General features: G+C 37.9%; 1 protein-coding gene across 1 annotated transcript in view; it reads left to right on the plus strand.

Moving 5' to 3' along the window:
- The window catches only part of LOC143026522 (protein O-linked-mannose beta-1,2-N-acetylglucosaminyltransferase 1-like), a 58,074-nt gene extending 32,834 nt beyond the window's left edge, over positions 1–25,240 (plus strand). Inside the window, exons 10-15 of the mRNA XM_076187064.1 lie at positions 515–716; positions 6,785–6,972; positions 9,336–9,438; positions 13,797–13,865; positions 23,078–23,190; positions 23,865–25,240. Coding sequence (XP_076043179.1) covers positions 515–716; positions 6,785–6,972; positions 9,336–9,438; positions 13,797–13,865; positions 23,078–23,190; positions 23,865–24,018 — 829 coding nt within the window. The 3' untranslated portion in view covers positions 24,019–25,240. The remainder of the gene's footprint in view (positions 1–514; positions 717–6,784; positions 6,973–9,335; positions 9,439–13,796; positions 13,866–23,077; positions 23,191–23,864) is intronic.
- Positions 25,241–25,498: the final 258 nt, after the last annotated feature.

The raw sequence follows: 25,498 nt of genomic DNA on the forward strand, positions 1-25,498 counted from the left end.
TTTCATCCTTCCCCATTGTACATCTTATCACCTTACTTTTACCCATATTTACCCTCAACTTTCTCCTTTTGCACACCTTCTCAAACTCCATCACTAACTTTCTTAATCCCTCCTGTGAGCCTGCTACAAGTGCAGTGTTGTCAGCAAACAACAACTGGCTTATCTCCCATTTTTCTCCATTTTCTTTAACCATCTCCAATCCCCTGCCCATTACCCTTGCAGTTACCTCCTGCACTACCCCATTTGGGTCTTAAAACAAGACCTTACAGTGAAGATATTCATTTTGTAGTTCACAAATCTCCACTAACCATTCAAATCAAAACCAATCAAGAAATATAATTTTCTTCTCACTGTCTAGGGGTTTAAAGGCTATGTGTGATTCTCAGAACCTCATCACTCAAACTAGAATTACTGTAGAATTAAACTCATAGCTAATCTTTCTGAAAGAAAAAATGCTGCCTTTTAATGCATGCCTCAATAGGTCTCTTGAGTCATTGATGTCTTCTACCTCTAGGTTCATGCAGCAAACTTCAGTGATACTAGAGGATGAGGAAGAGGAGGTGTATGCTGTATCAGGGTACAACCATTTTGCATATACACACACAGCCAGCAATGTTACTGCACTCCGTCGTGTCTCCAGCTTCCCACCCTATGGCTGGATGACTACTCGTGCTGTACTCAAAGAAATTCTGCCCAAGTGGCTTGGTCCCAATATTGTAAGTATCATGAGATTTGGACCATAGAGATACATAGATGTGGTCAAGTAACGAACTTGTTCTGTGCGCTCATTAAGATGGGACAAATTACACTCAACATAATCAGTCAATCAGTACATTGCCCCAGGCTTCTCTTGAAGGAGACCCACAGCTCCCAGGTAACCAGCAGTAGCCACAGGACTGGTTCATAAGCTACTCAAGAAGGAAATATTGTGTTGCTGTTTGGGTATAGCTAGAGTGGGGCAGTATAGAATGAAGTGTGATAGTTGGATCTGGGGCAGTTTTTTCTATGGCCAAGACGTGTGTAGGACATGTGTATGGAGTTTGGTTGGGTTCTGTCTCCAGGACGTCAGTCATCAGAGGATTGACATCCTGTAAAAATAAAAAGTAAATAAATGAATAGATAAAATGAAGTAAAATAAAAGATGAAAAAGGAGATATAGGTTGGTAGGAGGTGAGAGAGAGAACAGGATGAATTTCTTGCTTAGGGCAGTCCATTGGTGATCAGTGACATCAGTGCTCTGGTGAAGTGAATTAGAGTGAGTGAAATTGGGTGGTGATACTGAAATCTTTGTTGCTGATGCCAATGGAGGTGTGACTGTGGAGCCCAATTTATGATCCACATATCTTTCCACACTTCAGGCAAGTCAGATCTGGATACATACATACATATACCAAGGCCTTTTCCCCCTTACAAGGGAGGTAGCTAAAAAGGAAAAGGCATAAAATCATTCCCACCCATTCCATCCCTGAATACACTCCACACCCCTCCACTCTCCCTCTTATCTTAGCACCTCCTGGATGACGGGTCATCCCTGCACCTTGTCCACTGCCCTAGGTCAGAAGCAGTGTCACAAGACACAGCACATCCACAGCAAGGCCGCTTCATTAAATCAGCTACCCCCCCTCTCCGTCCCCCCCCATGCATAAAAGGAGAAGACGGGGAGAAATCCCTTTGGGGTGCGTCAAATTTTGCTCACACATACTACCTCACCCCCCATCCCCCCGCCCATTCCACCTCATGCATCACAACATCATCCATATACAACCATTCTCCATTCACCCCTGTCTTCTGTCCTCTCCCGTCCTTCCTCAACAGACATTCCCCTCTTCCCCAAAGCCCCCTTCACCCCATCCATCCACCTCATCCCAGGACATCCCCTCATGTTCACTCCCTCCACATCTGCCTTCCATACCTCTTTTACTAGTCTTTCTTCACTCATTCTTTCCATGTGTCCAAATCATCCTAATACTCTTTCATCAACCTTATCTCCTAACTCCCTTTCCACCCCTGTTCTACTCCTCACCTCATAATTTCTCACACTATCTAGCCTAGTAACCCCCATCATACTTCTCAGACACCTCATCTCAAACACATTCAAACTCCTTCTCTCTTCCTCTCTTATGTTCCATGTTTCTGCCCCATACAGTGCTGTTGGCACAATCACTCCTTCATACAATCTCCTCTTAGCATCCATTCCCAAATGTCTATTCCTCATTACACTCTTTAATCCACCAAGGCATTTACTCGCTTCTCTCAATCTACATTCTACCTCCATTTTCACTCCACCTTTTCCTGCCACATTTGCACCCAAGTATCTAAAACTATCCACTTCCTCCAGTCGCTCTCCCTTAATGCTCACTTCCAGTCTACTGCCACTTTCACCCCTTGTATATCTCATCCCCTTGCTTTTACCCTCATTTATCTTCAGCTTTCTTCTATCACACACTCTCCCAAACTCTGTTACCAACCTCCTCAATCCCTCCACCAATCCTGCCACAAGCGCAGTGTTGTCCGCAAACAGCAGCTGGCTCACCTCCCACTTTTCTCCATTTTCTTTAACCGTCTCCAATCCCTGACCCACTACTCTTGCATTTACCTCACGCACTACCCCATCCATGTATAAGTTGAACAGCCAGGGTGACATAACGCATCCTTGACAAAGTCCCACCTTTACCTCGAACCACTCACTCTCTCCATTTCTAATCCTGACACAAGCTCTACTACTCTCATAGGGTAGATAAACTCTATTGTTGAGCTAATGTCTTTTTTTCCCTGGTTGTCCCATGCATGGTTGCAAGCAGATTCAAGATATATGACCCTTTGTGAGCACTTTGTATGGCATGAGGTGTGATCAGAGGCAATGGTTTCAAGATCCCTTGGTGCAATGTTACATCTCTTGAGTGTGGTTTTTAGCTGATATTTACAGTACTTTTTCTGACCCTCTGCATTGTGACATTCAATCTGGACACCAGTTACTGGCCTCTCAGGGCTTTACCTCAATTGGGGATATACCAGTGCCTCTGGGATATCTGGTTCTTTTCCATCTATTCTTCATCCTCTTCAAGTCAGCAAGGTTAATTCTTGCAGGTACATTGTGTTAGCACCTGCTTCAACTGATTTAGGTGGTGATAGATTGAGACAAACTGAGAAATTAAAAGTAGTTGAGATGTTAGTGTGATGTTAGTTTTGAATTTGAGAGAAGAAAATACTTTTTCATGGGTATAGGCATGTTATGAAGATGGAAATAGAGCTACACAATAAGAATGCTGGAATGAATATCTGATGCAAAGAGATCAATAGGAAAACCTCTGATCTAGATGAATAAGTGTCATGAACATGACGTGTTTTTTGATTAACTGTCCTAATGTGGCCAAGATTTGAACAATGCTATCAATCCATGCTCAGTGTGCCTATTTACACTTTATATCAGTTAATTCCGCTTTCTACAGGTTGAAACAAAGGTGAGGTACAAAAAATAACTTACATCTACATGCTGGAAGACACAAGAAAAATACTAAATGAAATACTAAAGAAAGAAGGAAATCTGGTAATTATGGGTGATTCTAACTCAAAAGAAATATGTTGGGAAGAGATGACTGTGAAAGGTGGAGAAGATCACTGGGAAAATATATTACTGGAAATGACCATTGATTACACATTCATGCAATTGGTCAAGGAAAACACCAGATATAGAAAAAACAATGAACCCTCAAGATTGGATTTGATATTCACATCAGAACCTGAAATTGTGGATAAAATTGAATACAAGACACAAATTGAAAAAAGTGATCACATACTAATAGAACTAGAATTAAATGAAGAAGCAAATATAGAAATTAATAAAAAAAAAAACACAGAAAAGGAAGACTAATGTACAGCAAAACAGATTTTTGAGAAACTTAGAAAATTCTTTCGAAAAGCAAATTGGAAAAAAATTAATAATGAAGAAACAAAGGTGGAAGAGAAATGGACAATTTGGAAAGAAATCTACAATGAAGGTGTGGATAAGTATGTACCTAGACAAAAACAGGAAAAGGTATATATATAAAATCCTGGTATAATAAAAAGTGCAGTGAGGCAAAACAAAGTACAGAAGAGATAAAGCCTGGAAAAGATGAAAAAAAGAAAAGAAAATGAGAAATGGAAATTATACACCAAACTAAGAAATGAATATGTAAAAATATGTAGAGAATAATACAACTAGGTAAACTAGGTAAATACATAATTAATAGATAAGAGTGAGGGCATGAGAGAGAGAATAATGTGCAACCCTCTATATATATGGCATTTGCAGGTGCCATTGGCATAGATGCTGCGATATCTATTTTTAACAATGTTTAATCTATACATTCCTATTTGCCTGTCCTCACACATTCTCTTTGTCTTTATGTGTGAGGACGGCATACATTTTCTCACCAGCTGCCTATCTAAATCCCACTTGGTTATACACTTGTAAGCATGGTGATACTACTTTCCTTTGTCATCTTCATCCCTGTGACACTTGACCCTAGAGAGTTGCATCCTTTCTTTGTGTTTCTCCACTGTGACTTCGTGCCATTTCCTCTTTGGGGGGATCTGCTGCTGAAATATCTTAGTTTTCCTATAGTCCTAAATTTCTTATAGTGTCTATTGTACTACATTTTAAACTATATCTTACAAGTAAATGGATTAAATCTTTTGGAAGAGAATGATATACTAAATCCAAAACAATTTAGATTTAGATGTGGAAGATCATGTGCCACATACTTGATTTGCTTTTACTCAAAACTAATAGAAATAATGCAAGAAAGGGATGAATGGATAGATTGTGCCTTCTTAGATTTACAAAAAGAATTTGACAAAGTACCACACAAAAAGCTACTAAGAAAAATTGAAACAACAGGTGGAGTACAAGGAAAGTTATTGGAATGGATGGAAGATTTCTTGAACGGGAGAAAAATGAGGGTGGTACTTAGAGACAAGAACTCGACCTGGGAAGAGATGATAAGTGGAGTCCCGCAGGGTTCTGTATTGGCTCCAATAATGTTTGCCATATATATAAATGACATGGATGAAGGTGTGGAATGTTCCATGAACTTCTTTGCAGATGATGCAAAACCACTAAAGAAAGTAAGTACAGAGGAAGATTGTGAATCACTACAAAATGACCTGGACAAAGTCTGGGAATGGAGTCAAAAGTGTGAAGTGAACTTCAACATCAAGAAATGTAGTATAATGGAATTTGGAAAAAGTAAAAATAGAATATTGGGACAATATAAAATTGGTACAAAGGAACTTAAAAAAGTTAACCAGGAAAGGGACCTAGGAGTAACTATCAGCAAAGACATGGCACCAGACAAACGTATCAACAAAATAGTTGGAGAGACTTTCAATTTACTAAGATCAATGAAAGTAGCCTTTGACTACTTGGATAAAGAAATGGTAAAGAAAATATTAGTTACATTGATAAGACCAAGATTGGAGTATGCTGTGTCACTATGAACACCCAGTATTAAAAAGAATATAAAGAAATTAGAAAGAATTCAAAGAGCGACAACAAAGATGGCACCAACACTCTCCAGTTTGACAAACAAACAAAGATTGGCCAAAGTCGAACTACCAACCCTGGTAGAAAGAAGAAAAAGAGGAGATCTACTAACCATCTACAGAATTATGAAAGGGATGGAAGTCCTTGATAGAGATGATTTATCAAAGTGGGATAAAAGAAAAACAAGAGGACATGAAAAGAAACTTAAAAAGGATAGTTATAGAAGAGATCTGAAAAAAGAATAGCTTCCCACACAGAGTGGTGATATCTGGAACAAATTGAATGAGGAAACAGTGAGTGCAAAAACTATACAAGAATTTAATATCAAACTGGATACTGAAAGATACAAAAGTGGGTCACTACGAGCATAGCTCTCTTCCTGTAAAATATAACTAGGTACAACTAGGTAAAATACATGAACATTACATAACACATCACCTGACATAAAGGGCATAAAATAATCAGTAGAGATAAGGAATACCAGTCTGAGAGAAATAGAAAATGATACAACTTATCAGGATGGAGTACTATGGAGGAATTTGGTCAGGGAGGCTGCCACTGACATGGATCTTCCCTACTAGGTGTTAGATGAGAAAGGTGAGAAAGCTGATATAGATCTTGGGTGTAGTTCAAAGATCAAATGCAGCACCCTAGGTGTACACCTCCAAATGGAGGTATAGGTGTTAATGTATTTTGAACATTAGTAGTGGGGAGATGATTCTCTTTGCATCCGTTAACCAAGAACACCATATGCAGAAACACATCATTGGTTCCTTGATTGATTGATCTGAGGCTGAAATAGATTACCACATTCACAATGATTTGGGCCACACTTATTTGATTTTGGCCGCTGCCAGGGAATTCATAGGAAAACTGTCAAAGTGTTGAGCATATCTTGATTAACATTTTATGACTAAAGCGGCCCATACACGATCAATTATATTGCGCAATTTCATTGTCAATACTCTGAATTGACAATTAAGTTGACCGTGTATGGGCGATATATCGCCCATACACAGTCAATTTAATTGCGTATGGGTGATATATTGCCCATACACGGTCAATTTAATTGTCAATTCAGAGTATTGACAATGAAATTGCGCAATATAATTGATCGTGTATGGGCCGCTTTAGTCATGTACAGTATAGTATACTATACATCTTTCTGGCTGCTGTCATGCAATTCTTTCTAGATAAGGAAACTCTTTTGAAAATCAAATCACTGAAAAATTCTTATTGGATTACTAAACACTACAGGTCAATGACTGGGACTACTGGTTGATGTCAGAACTGGTGCGGGGCAATCGTGAAGTGGTCCTTCCAGAAGTGCCCCGGACAATTCATGGAGGACTGAGTGGCTCCCACTTTAGTGGCTACCTCACTCAAAGACGCTTTTACAACAAACCCTCTTCCACTGATCCAGACACCATTGTGGATGTGCATGGGTGAGTCTGAAACTTTGCACACTAGCAATAGTATGTGCAGTCACTTCTGTATATAACACCTGAAGATGGTGTAATTCTTGAACCAAAATAAGTTAACATGTGTGGAGACTTCCATTTACATATGGCAAAACAAGAGGCATGAAATGTCAGATGTGGCAATACTATACTTACAGTGTAGTAGAATGTGTAGAAGGTGCAAAGATGCATATCTTTTTCAATTCAACTTGTTTTACTACCATACATATAGTGGAAGATGGCATACTGTCTTGGTAGATCTCTTGAAAGCTTTAAGGATAGAAGTTCAGTATAGATATATTCAGATATACATTCACATAATGGGCAGTGACCTGAACTTGAACCACTTCATAGGAATACATACACAATCAGCTGAGCAAAGAGAAGATAAGGCCCTTGACCAATTCCCCAGCCTATCTGTCTATCTATATACCATACAATGGCTTTTTATCCCTTATAAGGGAAGCAGCCAAGTCAAAAGGCATGTATCCACTCCCACCCCATTTCACTCCCACCCACCACCCTTTCTTTCATCTCATCTTAGCTCCTAGTGGATGACAGGTCATCCCTGTTTCCCGTCCACTGCCCTTGGTCAGAAGCAATCCAGCAAGACATAGTATATCCACAGCAGGGGTGCTTCACTTAATCAGCGACCCCCCCTTCTCTGTCCTATCATGCAGATAAAGAGATGGGGAGAAATCCCTTCAACCTAAACATACAAAACTCCAGTGAGCTCCCCACAAGGCAACCTCTAATCAATGAATAAGCAAAATCCCTTGGTGTTTTATTATGCTCACCTTCACTCCATTTACAGGCAACATGGAAAAACATTCATAGCCTCCTCTCCAGCCACTTTACCAAAAAAAAAAATACCATAGAACTAGCAGAAAAATATTACCTACAAAAAAACATACACCACAACAAAGCAAAATGGTCAGAATGCACAAGAAATACAAAAATGTCTAGAAAATCTTAATATATCTCAGTTCAATAAAAGATATGCACTGGCAAAACAAAAGATACAAAGTATGAGGGAGATGGAAGTGGGATGAATGTATGGTGAGTGTATATTTTGACTTGACCACCCCCCTCATAAGGAGGAAAAAGCCTTTTGGTATGTATATACCTACCAAAAGGCCCTTTTCCTTTTTTAGGGAAGGTGGCTGAATCAAAGCATACACCTACACCCACCCCACACCCATTCAAGAAATCCATTTGTTGTCCTCCCATCTTAGCTCTTTATGGATGAATGGTTACTCCTGTCCCCTGCCACAATTGCTCATGTATGTAGGTACATACTAAAAGGGTTTCCCTCCTATAAAAGGTGTGGTTGATTCAAAGTATGCATCCACCCTACGCTCATTCCACTCCTTTCCAAATCCAATTCCCCTCCCATCTCACCACATTGTGAATGGGCATCCCCAGCCATTACCACACCACTTTGGTCAAAGGAAACAAGACAAAGTGTCCCCAGTACATTATAATTGGTATGTATTTATGTATGAATTATTATCTTGTTTTACTATGTTTCATAGATCACACTTGACAAATTGACACTGACAGTCTGTCAGCCATACCAACTCACTACTCCACCTCTATTTCTCCCCAGTATTTGCTCCTCAACTGTAGTCATACCCTGTCAATGACTAAATCAAATTCATCTTGAGCAGATCCATGTTGCTCTTTATGAAAACCAAATACTTCTCAGAGGTCAGGCTGGTCTTTTTGACTTCATTATGTCAGGGGTCTGATAATGCATGGCTGCAGAGTTCAGAATGGTTCTGTTGTACATAAATAATACAACAACTGAAGCAGTGCAGTCAGGGGCAGGGAACATGTCCAGTTCCTACTCCTTGTTGCTCTTCTTACTGTCAGAGCACCAGAAATCAAGTGGTGTCAGGAGGGATCTCTGATCACATGAGTACGCTGTGACTGCTATCTGTGAACTGTTGCAGCAACTGTATATATGATCTTTGGACCAGAACCCATGTAACCATGTTTTACACATGTAGTAGGGATTCACCCTACTGACAGTCTGTAGGGTCAACTCATGGGCATGATTTGCAGTTTGGAGAAGCATTTCAACATGAGCAAACAAAAATTTTTCCAGAATTTTGTGGCAACCACAAAATCTCAATCAAAATATCAATTCTAGAATTGTTGAATTAGGTGTTTACAGAACTGATTACAGAAGTACCCACCTTTGCTAAAAATAAATTATAGCTTGAATTGAAATGGGAAAGAAAAGTAGATAAAGCTTTAAGAAACTGCTTCAAATCCATAACACTCAACCTTGTGAATACTAGGTGACTCCTTTAATTCATTTTCCACTTGCTTCCCTTCTCCAGGGCCCGACGTGAAGTTTATGAAAATGAAATTCTCCATCTGTTGCATCAGGCAATTCCCCTCAATGTGACACAGCCCTATGACTTCCCCTTCCCTAAGGATCAGGTAGGTATTCACTTGTGCCATCCTCCAAAACATGAGGTGCATTCACTATCAGAAGGCTAACAGCCCCAAGTTCATTTATGCAAATATGACTTCCAGTCATGAGACTTTGATTAGTTTGTTAATAAATTAGTTGCATGCTATTATAAAACAATTATAAATCTATATTTTAAAGTCAGAGGAAGTAAAGAGCCTATATAGTACACATATTAAAACCCCCTCGTATCTCACTGTTCATATTCACAACCCTTGTCATCTTGATAGTAAATACTAATAAGTGAATATGTTTTTTCACCTCATGTTAAGTTTTTGTATTTTGTTTGGTCTTGTGTGTATTTACCTAGTTGTATCTTACGGAAAGGGGAACTACGCTCGTGGTGTCCCACCTTAGTATCTCGCAGTGTCTAGTTTGCTCTTAAATTCATGTATGGTTTTTGCACACACTGTTGTTTTGTCCAGCTTGTTCCAAGTGTCCACCATTCTGTGCGGAAAACTGTTTTTCTTCAGAGATCTTCTATAACTATCCTTTTTGAGTTTCTTTCCATGTCCTCTTGTGCCTCTCTTGTCCCAATTTAGTAAGTCCTCTCTATCAAGTATTTCAGTGCCTTTCATGATTCTATAGATGGTCAGTAGGTCACCTCTCTATCTTCTTTTTTCCAAAGTTGGTAACTTCAATTTAGCCAGTCTCTCTTTATATGACAAAGTTTGAAAGTGCTGGGGCCATTTTTGTGGTTGCCCTCTGGATTCTTTCAATTTGAGGTTTTTTGTAAGTCTAGGAAAGCACAATCAGCTCATCCATCCCTTTCTTGTATTATATCTATTAGTCTTGAGTAAAAACAGATTAAATTTGTGGTCCATGATCTTCCCTGTCTGAATCCAAATTGTCTCAGGTTTATTATATTATTTTCTTCCAGGTGTTTTACCCATCTATTCTTGATAATTTTCTCACAAATTTTGGCTTCAGTTGGTTCTTTCTTGTTTCCTCCTTTATAGACTTCTTTGAGTGAGCAACTTATTATGTTGTATATTTTGTCCATTAGTTCTTCTTTGCATTCTTTTAGTATCCAGTTTGCAATTCCGTCCAGGTTGTGCAATTTCCTAACATCAAGGATTGTTAATTGCTCCATTATTTCCTTGTGTTTTATTATTTCCTTCATGGGGAGAGATTGCACTTCACTTCCCTCGTCTCAATGCTATACTTTTTCTTTAGTGAAAACAGACTTGAAGTAATTGTTCATGACTTTGGCCATTTCTAGATCTTCTGTGTATTCTATATTTCCTTGGCATAGTTTCCCCATTTCCTGTTTATTTTTAAGTTTACCATTTACATACCTATAGAATAGTTTGGGTTGATCTTTACATTTTTCTATTTTATCTTTTTCATAATTTCTTTTTTTCTCTCTGTGCACTTTTACATATTCATTTCTACAGTTTATATATATTTGCCATTTTCCATTATTATTATTTTTTTTTATCTTTTCTCCATCTTTTCCAAGCTTTGTCTCTTCTATCTTTCGCCTCACTGCATCTTCTGTTAAGCCAGCATTTAATGTACACCCTCCCTTGTTTCTGTCTTGGTAAATACCTATTCACTCCTTCATTATAGATTTCCATCAAGATTGCCCATTTTTCTTCCATTTTTGTATCTTCAATGTAGAATTTTTCCCAATGTGCATTTTGAAAAAATTCTTAAGTTTTCCAACATCTGTTTTGTTGTACATCAATCTTCCTTTTCTGTAATTTTCATTTCTCTCCATATATATTTCTTCCTTTAGTTTAGCCTCTATTAGTATGTGGTCACTATTTCCAAATGGTGTCTTGTATTCAATTTTACTTACAGTTTCAGATTCTGTTGTAAATATTAAATCCAGTTTTGACAGTTCTTCATTACTTCTGTATCTGGTATTTTCATTGACCCATTGTGTCACTGTATGTTCCATGGTCATGTTCAGTAATACATTTCCCCATAGGTCCTTTCCACTTTTCACTGTCATCTCCTCCCAATATATTTCTTTGATATTAAAGTCCCCCATAAGTACCAGGTTACCTCCATCTGTTAGTATCTCATTTAATGAGTGCCTTGTATCCTCTAAAATTTTTGAATGCTCATTCTCTTTCCAAGAGCACATTTTCGGGGTCCCATAAAATACCAAAACTTTCTACTTTTCATGTCTCTGTCTTCAACTTTTGTCATGATCATTTCTACATTGTTTTTACCTTCAGTAACCTTCGTTGCATTCAAGATTTTCTTGGCCAAGAACATGACTCCTCCTTGTTTTTCATTTCTGTTTTTAATCCAATAATTGTATAACCTGTGTCCAACACTATTAGGTGGTATTGGACCCTTAATTTCATCTTCACAATTCCCATTATGTCTGGTTTTTCGTCAGATAGGTAATCATTTAGTTACTTCAATCCTGAGATTAATCCATCAATATTAGTATAGGCCACCTTTTTTTTTGTTTTTTTTTCATCTTGTTTACTCTTTTTGTTTTGCCCACTCTGATGTACCATTTTCTCAGCCTGTCTGTGACCCTCCAATAGAATTCCTTGCTTTTGGTCTCCATTCTATTCCCATTTTTTTCCCTTAGCTTCTCCATTATGTCTGTTTTTTCATCTGACAGGTAATCATTTAGTTCATTCAATCCTGAGATTAATCTGTCAATGTTAGTATAGGCCACTTTTAAATTTTTTTCTTTCTCCATCTTGTTTTCTCTTTTTGTTTTGCCCACTCTGATGTACCATTTTCTCAGCCTCATGTCTATGACCCTCCAATAGAACTCCTTGCTTTCGGTCTCCATTCTCTTCGCCTATTTTTCCTTAGCTTCACCTTTTAGTATTTTCTCTTTTTCTATTTCCTCAACACTCATTTCTCTTTTTATCCATATCTTGTTGTAGTGTTTGCTCCTTGCCAACTTGCTTTTTCTAATATGTCTTCTACTACCATTTGTGATCTTAGTTTTATCTTTGGTGGTAATTTTTTTTTCTTAGAATATTGTCCCATTCTATACACTTCTTCTATATCTTTCTCTACTTCCAGGTCACCATCTTGTATTTCTTTTAGAATTGATATTGCTGTTTCTTTTTCTGCTTTTTCTCTCATGTACCTCACCAGACCATGTTTTTCCCTTAGTCCATATACCACAATACATTTTTTTCTATCCACTGTATCTCTAACCCAATTTGCCTTTTCTTTAATTACTTGAATGATTGTATCTTTTGCATTTTCCTGCATCTGTTGTTGTACTATTTCTTTAAAGGCAATTTCTTCATTTTCTCTGTTTTCATTCCATTTCTTAATCTTTTGCATACTTTCCTCACCTAAGTTTTCTTCAGTTCTTTCAGTCATTTCTTGTATTTTGTTATTTACCTTTTTTTTTTTAAGTTCTCACTATTGGTAGTATCATTAATCTTCATTTTTTCATTTTCACATTTAACTTCTATTATATGATTTTTTATTATCTTGAGTTCATTCCTAAGTTCAGAGTTTGGTTTCTTCAGATCGGATATCTCAATGTTAGCTTGAGTTAAACATTTCATTAATTCTTCAATCTCCTTTCTTAGTTCAATGACTTCATTTGCCCACCATTTTCTGTTATTACTTGTTTCCCTTTCCATGTCTAAGATTCGACTCACATTTCTCTTTTCATACTTACCAAAACCGAAAAAGGAGTCTTCATTATACAGTTTAAATCTTGCTGGAGTTTCTAGTCCTCTGTTTACATTGTACTATGGCATGGCACCCCTAGATGCTTTCGAGTCAACGTTCGTCTCAAAATCATTGTTTTTATTTTTCTGTATTTTCTTTTAATAAATCAAACTATCACTGCAGAGAAATAATTTTGGGTAACCACAATTGCCCCCTTTCCCATTCAATACAAACCAGGCCTCCTGTTTTCCTTGCACTATTAAGAATTTTCATCTTCTTCAGTAGCCGACAGAGCTCAAGTGAGAAGATGTTGATAGTTTGGAAGCTCGTGTATTTACCTAGTTGTATTTACCTAGTTGCATTTTACGGGAAGGGGAGCTATGCTTGTGGTGTCCCATCTTCATATCTCATTTTATCTAAACTATTTTTAAATTCATGTATTGTTTTTGCACACACCACTTTCTCATCTAACTTGTTCCAACTGTCTATTACTCTGAGGAAAGCTGTTCTTTTTCAGATCTCTTCTATAGCTGTCTTTCTTGATTTTCTTTCCGTGCCCTCTTGTATTTCTATCATCCCATTTATCAGATTCTCTCTATCAATAATTTTGTGTGCATGAATGTGCCTTTGGATGTGCATATATGTATTTGTTTATTTGTTCCTTGCATATTGACTACTGCTGTGATATTACAATTTATTAATAATCTTGCAGGGCGTCTACATTGTGTATATATTGATGAGGAATATCCAGGATGATGTAGCCTTTACCATCATTGGTGATGTAAGCATAACTTAAGATTTTTGTACATCTCATCACCATACTTTTGCCCATATTTACTTTCAGCTTTTTCCTTTCCCATACCTTCCTAAACTCTGCCACCAAATGCTACATTCTCTCCTCCAGTATGGCTATATTTGCAGTGCCATATGCATACTGATTCACTTCCCACTTCTCACTCTTACCTACCAGCTCTAAACTCCTATCTAGCACCCGTACATTTACCATGGGGATATTACACAAATCTGGCACTGCCACACCTTCATCTCAAACCATTTACTCTCACCATTGTTTATCCTCACACAAGTTCTACTACTCACATAAAGACTTTTGACTGCTTTTAACAGACTTTCCCGTTTCCCATACATCTGCATCATAGCCCATAATGCCTTTCTATTAATCCATAAAAACCCAAAAGTCATTTTACATTTTGCCAAAAACTTATAACAGGCAAACTATGATCATTTCATTTACACACTATCATCCTTTCCTAAACCTGCACTGCTTTTCCTCAGTTACTCTCTCCGTTCCCCTCCTAATCCACACAGCACCCCATATGGCTCACCAACCACACTTAAGACTAAAACTACAACATTCATATAATGGAACTACACATACACTCCTCTAATCCACTGTCACAAGTCCCTCCTTTAGGCACACATTAAACAGTCTCTCCAGCCAATCCACCATAAGTGCTCCTCCCTTTGTAAGAGAATCATCTTACCATTCCTAGTTTGCTACATGTCCAATAAAGTATTCTACCCACCTTCTCTTCACCACCTACATTTCCATTAGCATCTGTCCATCTTCTCCGCTTACCTTTCATCTGTACCTGCCCCATCCCTCTTTCTTTTCACTTCCTTACAAAACATCTTTTTAATCTTAAAATCAAGTACGTACCCCCATTAGTACTGTTCTTGAGAGTTAATTCAGCAATCTAAGTTTGAGTGCCACCCAGGGCTGAAAAAATTCCAGCATCACTGCACTGCAAGGCAGCATTCCATCTTAGGTGGGCAAGGTGTTGTGTGTGTGTGTTTGTAAGGCCACAGCATTACCTACTAATTGGGCCATCTGTGAGCTATCATGGGGTGGGGGTTGTGCAATAGCTGTTAATCACAAGTCTACAATGTGATGCAAGACTGTGGTGAATCACATCAGCTTTCCATTGTCTCCCTCACATTATGTTTTGCTTCTACTTTTCTGTACCCCTCAAATGCTTCCCTTGTTCAGGTTTGCAACTACCAGCAATTTTCATATGCTCACTTTTTTTTTCTTTTTCTTTTTACACCATTGCTTTCACCTCATCATACCATTCACTGCCTCTCCTGTTCCCTCCTCTCCAAAAGTATTGCCATCATTTCATGACCTCAGATTAGTTTTAATCCACTATATCATTAGAATTTGTTTTTATTGACACATCTTTTTAATAAAAAAATATAGCTTCTTAGAAATTAAATGCAATTAGAATTAACTGGACCTAGCCACAATGTTTTTTTTTTCTCTGTTTCTGGACCTGGAAATATATACCAGCCAATGCTTCTCATTGTAGATCGGCCATATGTTAGTACTGTCCTCCATTTTGTTTAACCTCTTTAATACAAGTCAAATATTCGTGTACACACAGGGTTGTCTGATGAACTATGATGCCTTACAGTATGATTGTTATAGAATATAAAGTTAATGCTTTTATACTCATTCTCTTTCATACATACAAATACTAAAGGCTCTTTCCCCCTTACAAGGGAGGTAGTCAAAAAACAAAGGCATAAAATCCACCTCCACCCATTCCATCCTCACATAACCCACTCCCATCCACCCCCTCCCTCCCTCTTATCTTGGCTCCTCCTGGATGATGGGTCATCCCTGTATCTTGCCCACTGCCATGGGTCAGAAACAGTATTGCAAAATACAGCACATCCACAGCAAAGCCACCTCATTAAATCGGCAACCCCCCCTCTGTCCCCTCATGCAGAAATGGAGATGGGGAGAAATCCCTTCAGGCTACATCAGTTTATTTTTCACACATACTCCTGCACCCCCATCCCCTATCCACCCCCCCCCCCCCTCATGCATCACAGCATCATCCATACACAACCATTCTCCACTCATCCCTACCTTCTGTCCTCTCGTCCTTTGTCGACAGACATTCCCCTCTTTTCCAATGCCCCTTTTACCCAATCCATCCTTCTTATCCTAGGTCGATCCTAATATTCACTCATTCCACCTCTGCCTTCCAAACCTCTTTTACTAATCTTTCTTCACTCATTCTTTCCATGTGTCCAGACCGTCCCAATACTCTTTCATCAACCCTATCCCTAACTACCTTTCTACCCCTGTTCTTCTCCTCCTCACCTCCTCATTTCTCACTATATTCAGCCTAGTAACCCTTATCATACTTCTCAGGCACCACATCTCAAACACATTTTAACTTTCTCTCTTATGTCATTGTTCGCTGTAGTGACAACATGCATAATTTGGTGCTCCTGAGAAATACGTTTTTTATGTAACATCGCAACAGTGCTTCAATTATAGAATACCTAGTTTGTTATATATGGGAGGGGGAGTGCTCATGAATACCCAAAACGGTTAATCATAATGTAAAAAGTGTGAAATTGAAGTAAAATGGAGGAAATTGTTGACAGGTCAGAAGATTTCCAAGATGGTCATTTGTTATGGTCAAATGTAAACAGATACATAGAGTTGGCTATTGGTACAAGAGCAAAACAGAACTTGATTTTAGATCACCAATAGTTACCTAAAGGTTTTTATTTGACAATGGTGATGAAAGTAGTTTTTTCGAGATTCAGTGGGTACGAATGAAGACTCTTTAGTAGAATTATAGACATAGAGAGGGATATGAGAAATATGAATGATGCATGGAAGCAAGAAAAAAATGACCTATGGAAGATGAATAAAGATTTAAACAATGAAGTGGCTGACTTAAAGAAAGTGAACAGTGAAATGAAAGAAGAGATTAGTGTATTAAAAAAAGAATTGGCCAAGCTGAAAGGTGAAAACAAAAAGTTGAAAAATAATGAAAACACAAATAATGAGACCATAAAGTAAGAGATAGATGAAAAAATTAAAGCAATGACTATGGAAACGGAAAAAAGCATAGGAAAAAATGAATTACAGCAACCTAGGAATGATTGGAAAAAAGACAAGAAGGTAATTCTCAAAGAAATAGCTCATCAACAGATGCAGGAGAAGGCTGAAGATGCAGTTATCAAGGTAATTTAAAAGAAAACCTAGTAAGAGATAGAGTAGATAAAAAGAAATGTATAGTATTTTATGATCTAAAGTAAAAACATAACTGAAATTGGTTCCGGAGAGAAAAAGAGGACAAAGAATTGGCAATTTTTTTTCTAAAAGTAGTACAGGATAATGAGCAAAAAATAGACAAGGAAATAGAAATGCACAGAATGGGTAAATATGTAGAAGGAGAAGGAAAAAGTCTATCACTAAAGATTAAATTAAGGTCACAAATGGCAATGGAAGAAATCTAACAAGAACAGGAAAATTAGCAAGAAGCAAACATTATAAAAATATATGGATAAAAAGAGACATGAATGATGAGGAAAGAGAAAGAATTAGGACATTAAGAAATGAAGCTAAAGAAAATGCAAAGAGAACAGAGACTGAGAAAATGCAGTTCTATTGGAGAGTGTTAGATATGAGACATAAAATGGTATACCCAAGAAAAAAAAAAAGGTTCAGAAAACGACATGGAGAGTGTAGAAAATTAAAATTAGCATATACTAATATAAATGGGTTGATTTCAGGGTTGAACAAACTTAACGTTTACCTATCAGAAGCTAAACCAGACATAATGGGAATTGTGGAGACCAAATTAAAAGATCCACTAGTACCAGTGTTGGACATGGATTATATAATCACTGGCTTAGAAATAGGGAGGAGAAACACAGTTGAGGAGTCATGTTCTTGGTTAAGAAAAACCTAAATGTGACAAGTTATATATGGAGTGAATAGGGTAGAGATGATCACAATAAGAATTGAAAACAATGACATGAAAAACAAAAAATTTACAGTGATTTAGGAGCCCCCAAAAATAAAAACAGAGTCTTGGAGAGAGAAAGATTACTTCAAAATGTTAGATGATATGACATCTTCATTAAATGAGATGCTGATGGATGAAAGTAATGCAATAATCATGGGTGATTTTAATTGCAAAGAAACATATTGGGAGGAGATGACAGTGAAAGGTGGAGAGGATCATTGGGGAAATGTATTACTCGACATGACCATGTAACATACAATGACAAAATGGGTAAACAAAAACACTAGATTTAGAAATAATAAAAAACCATCAAGACTAGATTTAATATTTACATCAGAACCTGAAATAGTAGACAAAATTGAATACAAGACACTGATTGCGAAGAGTGACCACTTACTACTTCAGTTAGAATTAGAGGAAATGTATATAAAAAAAAATTAGAAACACAAAAGGTAGACTGTATGGCAAAATGGACTGAGAAAATTAAGAATTTTTTTCTTAAAGCAAGCTGGGAAAAATTCTACAAAGAAGAAACACAAGTGGAAGAAAAATGGATGATTCTGATTACGATATATAAACAAGGAGTGGAGAAATACATACCAAAGCAAAAACAGGAAAGGGCGTACATTAAGTGCTGGTTTGATAGAAGGAGCAACAAAGCAAAAGATAGAAGAGACAAAGCTTGGAAGAGATGGAGAAAAGACAGGAAACCTAGAAAGTGGCAATTATATGTTAATCAAAGGAATGAATACATAAAGATATGCAAGGAAGAAAAATGTAACTATGAGAAAGACATAATAGAAAAATGTAAGGGTCAGCCAAAGCTATTCTATAGATATGTAAATGGGAAACTGAAAAACAAACAGGAAATAGTGAAACTATGCCAAGACAACACAGAATACACAGAATATACTGAAATGGCTGAAGTTATGTACAAACACTCTAAGTCTGTTTTCACTAGAGAAAAAAATATAACAATGGGTTGAAGGGAGAGAAGTGAAATCGCCCCAATGAAGGAAATAATAATAACACGGAAGGAAATAATGAAACAAATAATGAACCTTGATGTCAAAAAATCACACGCCCTGGATGGAATAGCAAATTGGATATCAAATGAATGTAAGGAAGAACTAGCAGACAAAATATACAACATAATAAGTTGCTTGCTCAAAGAAGAAAAATGTCAGAAGACTGGAAAAATGCTGATATTGTACCAATTTATGAAGGAGGAAATAAGGAAGACCCAACAAATTACAGACCAGTTTCCCTTAGAAACACAGTAGCTAAAATCTATGAAAAAGTTATAAAAAGTAGATTGATAAAACATCTGGCGAAAAACAATATACTGAATCCGAGACAATTCGAGTTTAGACAGGGAAGATCATGTACCACTTATTTGATCTGCTTTTAAAAAAGAATACTAGATATAATACAAGAAAGGGATGGATAGGTTGATTGCACTTTCCTAGATCTACAAAGATCTTTTGATAAAGTCCTTCACAAAAAAATATTTGGAAAACTGGAAATCATAGGAAGAATACAAGGTAAACTTTTGAAATGGATGGAGGACTTTTTGCAAGGAAGAAAAATGAGGGTAGTGCTCAGAGATAAGACTTCTACTTGGGAAGAGGTAATTAGTGGAGTCCCACAAGGATCAGTGCTGGCTCCAATAATGTTTGCCATTTATGTAAATGACATGGATGAGGGAGTGGAATGTTACATTAGCTTTTTTGCAGATGATGCAAAATTGTTAAAGAAGGTGAGTACTGAAATGGACTGTGACTCATTACAGAGAGATCTGAACAGGGTTTGGGAATGGAGTCAGAAGTGGGAAGTGGAATTCAACATAAAAAAATATTTGGCATAATGGAGTTTGGAAAAAAAAGGAAAAAGGACATCAGGAAGATAAAAATTTGGTGAAAAAGAAGTAAAGAAAGAGGGATCTGAAAATGACCTGGGAGTGATCATCACAAAAGATATGTCCACTTATAAACATATAAACAAAATTGTTGGCAAAACCTAAAACTTACAAGATCAATAAAAGTAGTTTTTACCTACTTGGATAAAGAAATTGTGTGTAAAGTTTTTTAATATACTGTAAGGACAACATAGTTACATTTTTGGACCAACACAATGTATTACATGATTTATAACATGGATTTAGAAAAAAATAGGTCATGGCTAACAAACATTTGAACATTTTTAGAAGACATCACTCTATCCTTAGATGAGGGATGTCATCTATCTCGGCATCGGCAAAACTTTTGACAGTGTCCCTCACAACAGATTTATTTCAACACTAAAGTCACATGTTATTAATAAGCCAATAGTAGACTGGATTAAAGAATGACTAACAAATAGAGTTTAACAAGTTGTCTTACATGAGCACCTCTTGCTGGATAAAAGGTGTAAGCGGTGTTCCACAGGGGTCAGTACTTGGACTATTATTGTTTCTTTTATATGTAGATGACCTGGATACAGGTTTGAACTCATGTGTCTCAAAATTTGCTAATGACATCAATATGTATAAAAAAGTAATTACAAGGATACAATTTTTATACAGAAAGATGTTGATGAATTATGTACTTGGAGTGAGAAGTGGCACATGAAGTTTAGTAATGACAAATGCAGATCAATACACATGGGATATGGTAATTTTTTTTTATTATACAGTAGTATGAAAGGTCACTGGATAATAGAATCAGACTATGAAAAAGATTTAGGGGTAATACTCCTCCATTCAATAAGTAATGAGAAAATGTCAAAAGAGACACTATTTATTTTCATAAGCTTACAAAACTTTGTCTCCTTCAATATAATTGCCTCTCGCATATACACACTTCTGCATGTGTCTCTCCCAATCCTGGAAGATCTCAAAGTCCTTTTTCAGTAGTCCCTTCAGGTAACTTTCCGATGCCTCTTTCAGCTCCTCTGTTGACTGGAATCTGGTTCCCCTGAGGCTGTCTTTCATATGTGGGAACAGGAAGAAGCCACAAGAGGCTAGGCCAGGGCTGTAGAGTGGGTGTTGTACCACTTTCATTCCCCTGTCGGCCATCCAGGTGGTCACCAGCGTTGACTTGTGCCATGGTGCATTGGCCTGGTGGAACCACCACTGACCACTCCTCCACTGCTATGGCCTCTTCTTCCTCATCTTCTCCCTGAATCTTTTCAGAACATTAAAATAATATTCCTTATTGATGGTTTGACCCTGAGGAACCCATTCAACATGAATGAGCCAATGGGAGTCAAAGAAAGGAATGACCATGGCCTTCTCTTACGACCTGCTCATCTTTGCCTTTTTGGGTCTGGGGGAGGTCACATGCTTCCACTGAGCACTCTGACGTTTGCTCTCAGGGCCATAGGTGAACACCCAACTCTCATTGCAAGTCTACCTTATTCAGGAAACCTGAATCACCCTCTATCATTTTGAGAACGTCAGTGCAACATTCCACTCGAAACTGCATCTGGTCGTCGGAAAGGATCTTTGGCACGAACTTGGCACAGACTTTATGGAGCTTCAAATCTTCAGTCAGAACTCTCTACTGTGCCAGTACTAATACCAACAGCTTCAGATATCATTCTCACAGATATTCGACGGTCTTGCATCCCTAACCTTTGCACTTCCTCAATGTTTTCCTCCTTGCGTGCACTTTTTGATGCTCCAGATCTGGGTTCATCCTCAACCTGTTCATTTCCTTCAGAAAATCAGTTAAACCACCGATAGAAACTTGCTTGGCTCATCTGTTCATCCCCATAGGCCTCCTTTAACATTCCATAAACTTCTTGTTTGGTTTTCTTAAGTTTAACACAAAATTTGATGGCATAACGTTGCTCTATGTTTCCCTGCATCTTGACAAGTGTTCACAGATCGGCAAACCGAATCAGACTGGTTCCACCACATTCACTGCTGCACTCAGACCTACAAATATAGAAAGTTGCCAGTTAGTTATTTTATAGAATATATGCATGTGTACTTCACCATGAAGTAGTATTTTGATCAAATCATATTTAATGTCTCTCCTGACATTTTCTCATTACTTATTGAATGGAGTAATTGATAAAAGCTTAAAGAGATATAAATAACGCAATGATGTAGTAAAGAAAGCAAATAAGATATTAGGACTTATATCCTATAGTACTGATTACAAAACTAAAGAAGTAATATTAAAATGTAAGACCTATAATGGTATACTGTCTCCAAGCATGGTCTCCTCATTTACAAGCAGATGTAGACTTACTGGAGTTTGTGCAAAGAAGAGCAACGAAACTAATTTCTTGTATTGCTCACATTGTAAAGATAGATTGAGAGAACTAAATCTATATTCTTTAAGGTATAAGAGATTGTGTGGTGACCTTTTCCAGGTTTTTAGAATACTTAAGGGATTGATAATCCCAACTTTGAAGATTGTTTTTGTATTAGAAAATTACAGAACAAGGGGTCATAGCTACAAAATTAAGAAATCTAAAGCAAGGTTTGAAATATGACAATGTTTCTTAAGGGAAAGTTTCTTTAGGGAAAGAGTATTAAATTTGTGGAATAAATTACCTGAGAATCTGGTTTCATCAAATGCAGTGTATAGTTTAGAAGATAATTTAAACAAATATATGACATATAATATAGGTATCTTTTTATATTTTTAATCTTTATTTTTACATTCTATGACTTGGCACAATGTAGTAAAGAATTATTGTCTATTTTGACAACTGTCATGGCCTGGCATTTTTATATTTACAAATAACTTCTTATTTTTAACCAGATGTCAAGATTCTTCGAACCAAGCATATTTCTTATATGGTCCAATTGGATCTTGATCAGAAGCATTTTCTTATGTCCTTATGTATACAGATGATATTTTGATGCAGATTTCTCATTGTCTTCTCTATTTTCTGCATGGGGGGCCAGGGAAAGGGGGGGTTGTGTAAGTGAAGTGACCCTACTACTGTGAATTTGCTGTTTTTTGCTGCATTGTATCTGACCCAGGAAGTTGGGCAGGAAAGAAGGATAACCCTACAGCCATGAGGAGCTAAGATAAGAAGGAAACAAGGGTGGTGGATAGGAGTGGAATGGGCTGGAGTGGATGCATGCCTTGACTTGGCTACTTCCCTCATAAGGGTGAAGGAGCCATTGGTATATAGACAGATTACTGTTTATGAACCCCTGGAATGAAACTGATTTTTTTTATCTGTTGCTTTGCAGGCATTAGGAACATGGAATCAGGATGTATGTGAGAGCCACTTTGGACTGTGGCACACATCCTATTACAATACTACACTTTTCATCATGGGGGTACCCTACTCTAGATATAGCAGGTGAGGAAGAGATGTCCCAATCTCTTTTATATAATTACATACATATATAATTATATATATTTGCAGTAATTCACAAGAACACATGAAAATAATTTGCAGAAAGAAAAAACACCCATAAGCCTTCTCAACTACACTTAACAAGCTGATCCCTCTGAAACTTCTACACTCACACTTGTCCCCTTTTCCCTTGTAAAGTGGAACTATACAGGCACTCTCCTCCAGTCCTCCGGCACTCTACCCTCTTTTAAACAAACATTAAATAACCTCACCAGCCAGTTCACTATCACTGTACCTCCTTTTTTCAGACATTCTACATGACATCCATCCAACCCAGGTGCCTTATCTGCTCTCATCATATTAACAACTGCCTTCACTTCATCTTTCCTTATTTTGTTAAGAAAATGACCGTGATGAGTGAGGACAATGGAGGAGAAATAAGGAAAGATGAAATGAAGGCAGTTGTTAATATGATGAGAGCAGATAAGGCACCTGGGTTGGAGAGGGTACATGCCTTATGGGTTGGCTACCTCCCTTATAAGGGGAAAAAATCTTTTGTTATATAGATAGATATGTGTTTTTCTTGTTCAGCTAGTAATTTGCTGCAGTAGGTTTTCAGAGTACATATTTCCTTCTTATCTACTTCCCCATCTGAATCACTATGCCTTTTGTTTCAGAAATATCTGGGCAAGGAAATACCATGTGTTCACTCCTACTAAGGAACTAAACCAGCGTAAACTTGATAATTTTGATGATGATGAATTCAAAATAGACGGTTATAATCAAAATGATTACTTAAAGATTATGAACCTTTATGACCTTGCAAATTAAGGTAAAACTAAAGGTCATAAAATGGTTTCTATGAAAAATAAATCTAGACAGGGCCCAGCCAGCGGGATGACCTGTCCGTGTCCCCGTCCTCGAGTGTATAATTGTAAGGTTCGAGCATTTTGTAGACAGCTTACTGAATCAACACAGCGCTCCTAGAGGTCGGACGTCTCTCCACTCCAGCTCACTCAACAAGCGCCCAGCAATCTTCGCCGGCTGGTGGTGGCGAGGAGATATATCTCCTTTGCTGCTGCCGGTCTGGCACAGGCCGACCTCTTCGTTGACGTCGGCAGGCGGGTTTACACCAAAGACAAATACACACATTTCCCAAGTCACGTAATTCTCTGTTTTCAGAGTAGTGCTTGGAAGAAAAGAGACACACGCACACTTGCTCGCTGGCTTAGCAGAGGCCCAACCCAACTCTTATTCAGAACCCTTAACTGATCGCCGGCTGGTCGACAGAGAGGAATTGGGGAGCCTCTCTATCCGACCGGCCCGCACCCACGCGCTGGCCTCTTCGCTGACGCTGGCGAGCGGGTTTACACTTCTGACATTTACACACAATTCCCAGTCACGTAATTCTCTGCTTTCAGAGTTGTGCTTGGAAGGAGAAAGATAATACAACACCCGCCCGCCTGACCCCCCCCCCCCACTGAATCGACTCTACTGACTCTCAAACCCAACCCGGGGAAAAGCAGGAAAAGCTCATGCCTAACCTGAGGCTAAACAGGAACGTGCTCTCTACACGCGGGAAGTGAACTCTACTCACTTCCCGTAAGATACACACACCTCTCACGAACATAGCCACGACCCACGCACAAACATCTACACTTACTTTTTCTTCGACTAAAATTCGTTTTCTTTCTAACTTGCTCTTATACTACATCGTCTCATTTCAGTTTACCTCCCACTAAAGATTTTTCCGTTTTCCCACCTTTCTCAACTACTACACCTCCTACCATTTTCTGAACTTTGGGTGATTCTAATCCCGGCCGTCAGCGCCGCCGTCCGAGTTCCTTGTCCATTTCTCCCGAGCCACGACCACCAACAGCCCCTAATCGCTCGCTTAATCTTTTCATTTTCATTTTCTTACAGACATTCTTCCCCTCCCACAAAAACCGATCTCGCGCAAGCGGGTGGTCTTACCTTGCAAGTCGCAAGTCGCAGCTTACTGAAGAAGACCGAGTCGGTCGAAACGTATAAGCAATAAAGGAGTTCCAGCCCATCTTCGCTTATTCTTCCTCCACCCACACTCTCATCTGTCTAAATCGTTCATCCACATATTTATCTATCTGTCCATCTAAATATATATATATATATATATATATATATATATATATATATATATATATATATATATATGTGTGTAAATATGGATACTATGAACATGTATCTAGCTTCTTTCCCTCGGATCTCTTCCAAAGTGTGCACTGCAACGGTATTGCGTTGGGCGTCCCTAGTCTTGGATTCTAACCCAAATCCT

The sequence above is a fragment of the Oratosquilla oratoria genome, chromosome 6 (genome assembly GCF_046742065.1).
Source record: "Oratosquilla oratoria isolate Oo_2021 chromosome 6, ASM4674206v1, whole genome shotgun sequence".
In the NCBI taxonomy this organism is placed as follows: domain Eukaryota; kingdom Metazoa; phylum Arthropoda; class Malacostraca; order Stomatopoda; family Squillidae; genus Oratosquilla; species Oratosquilla oratoria.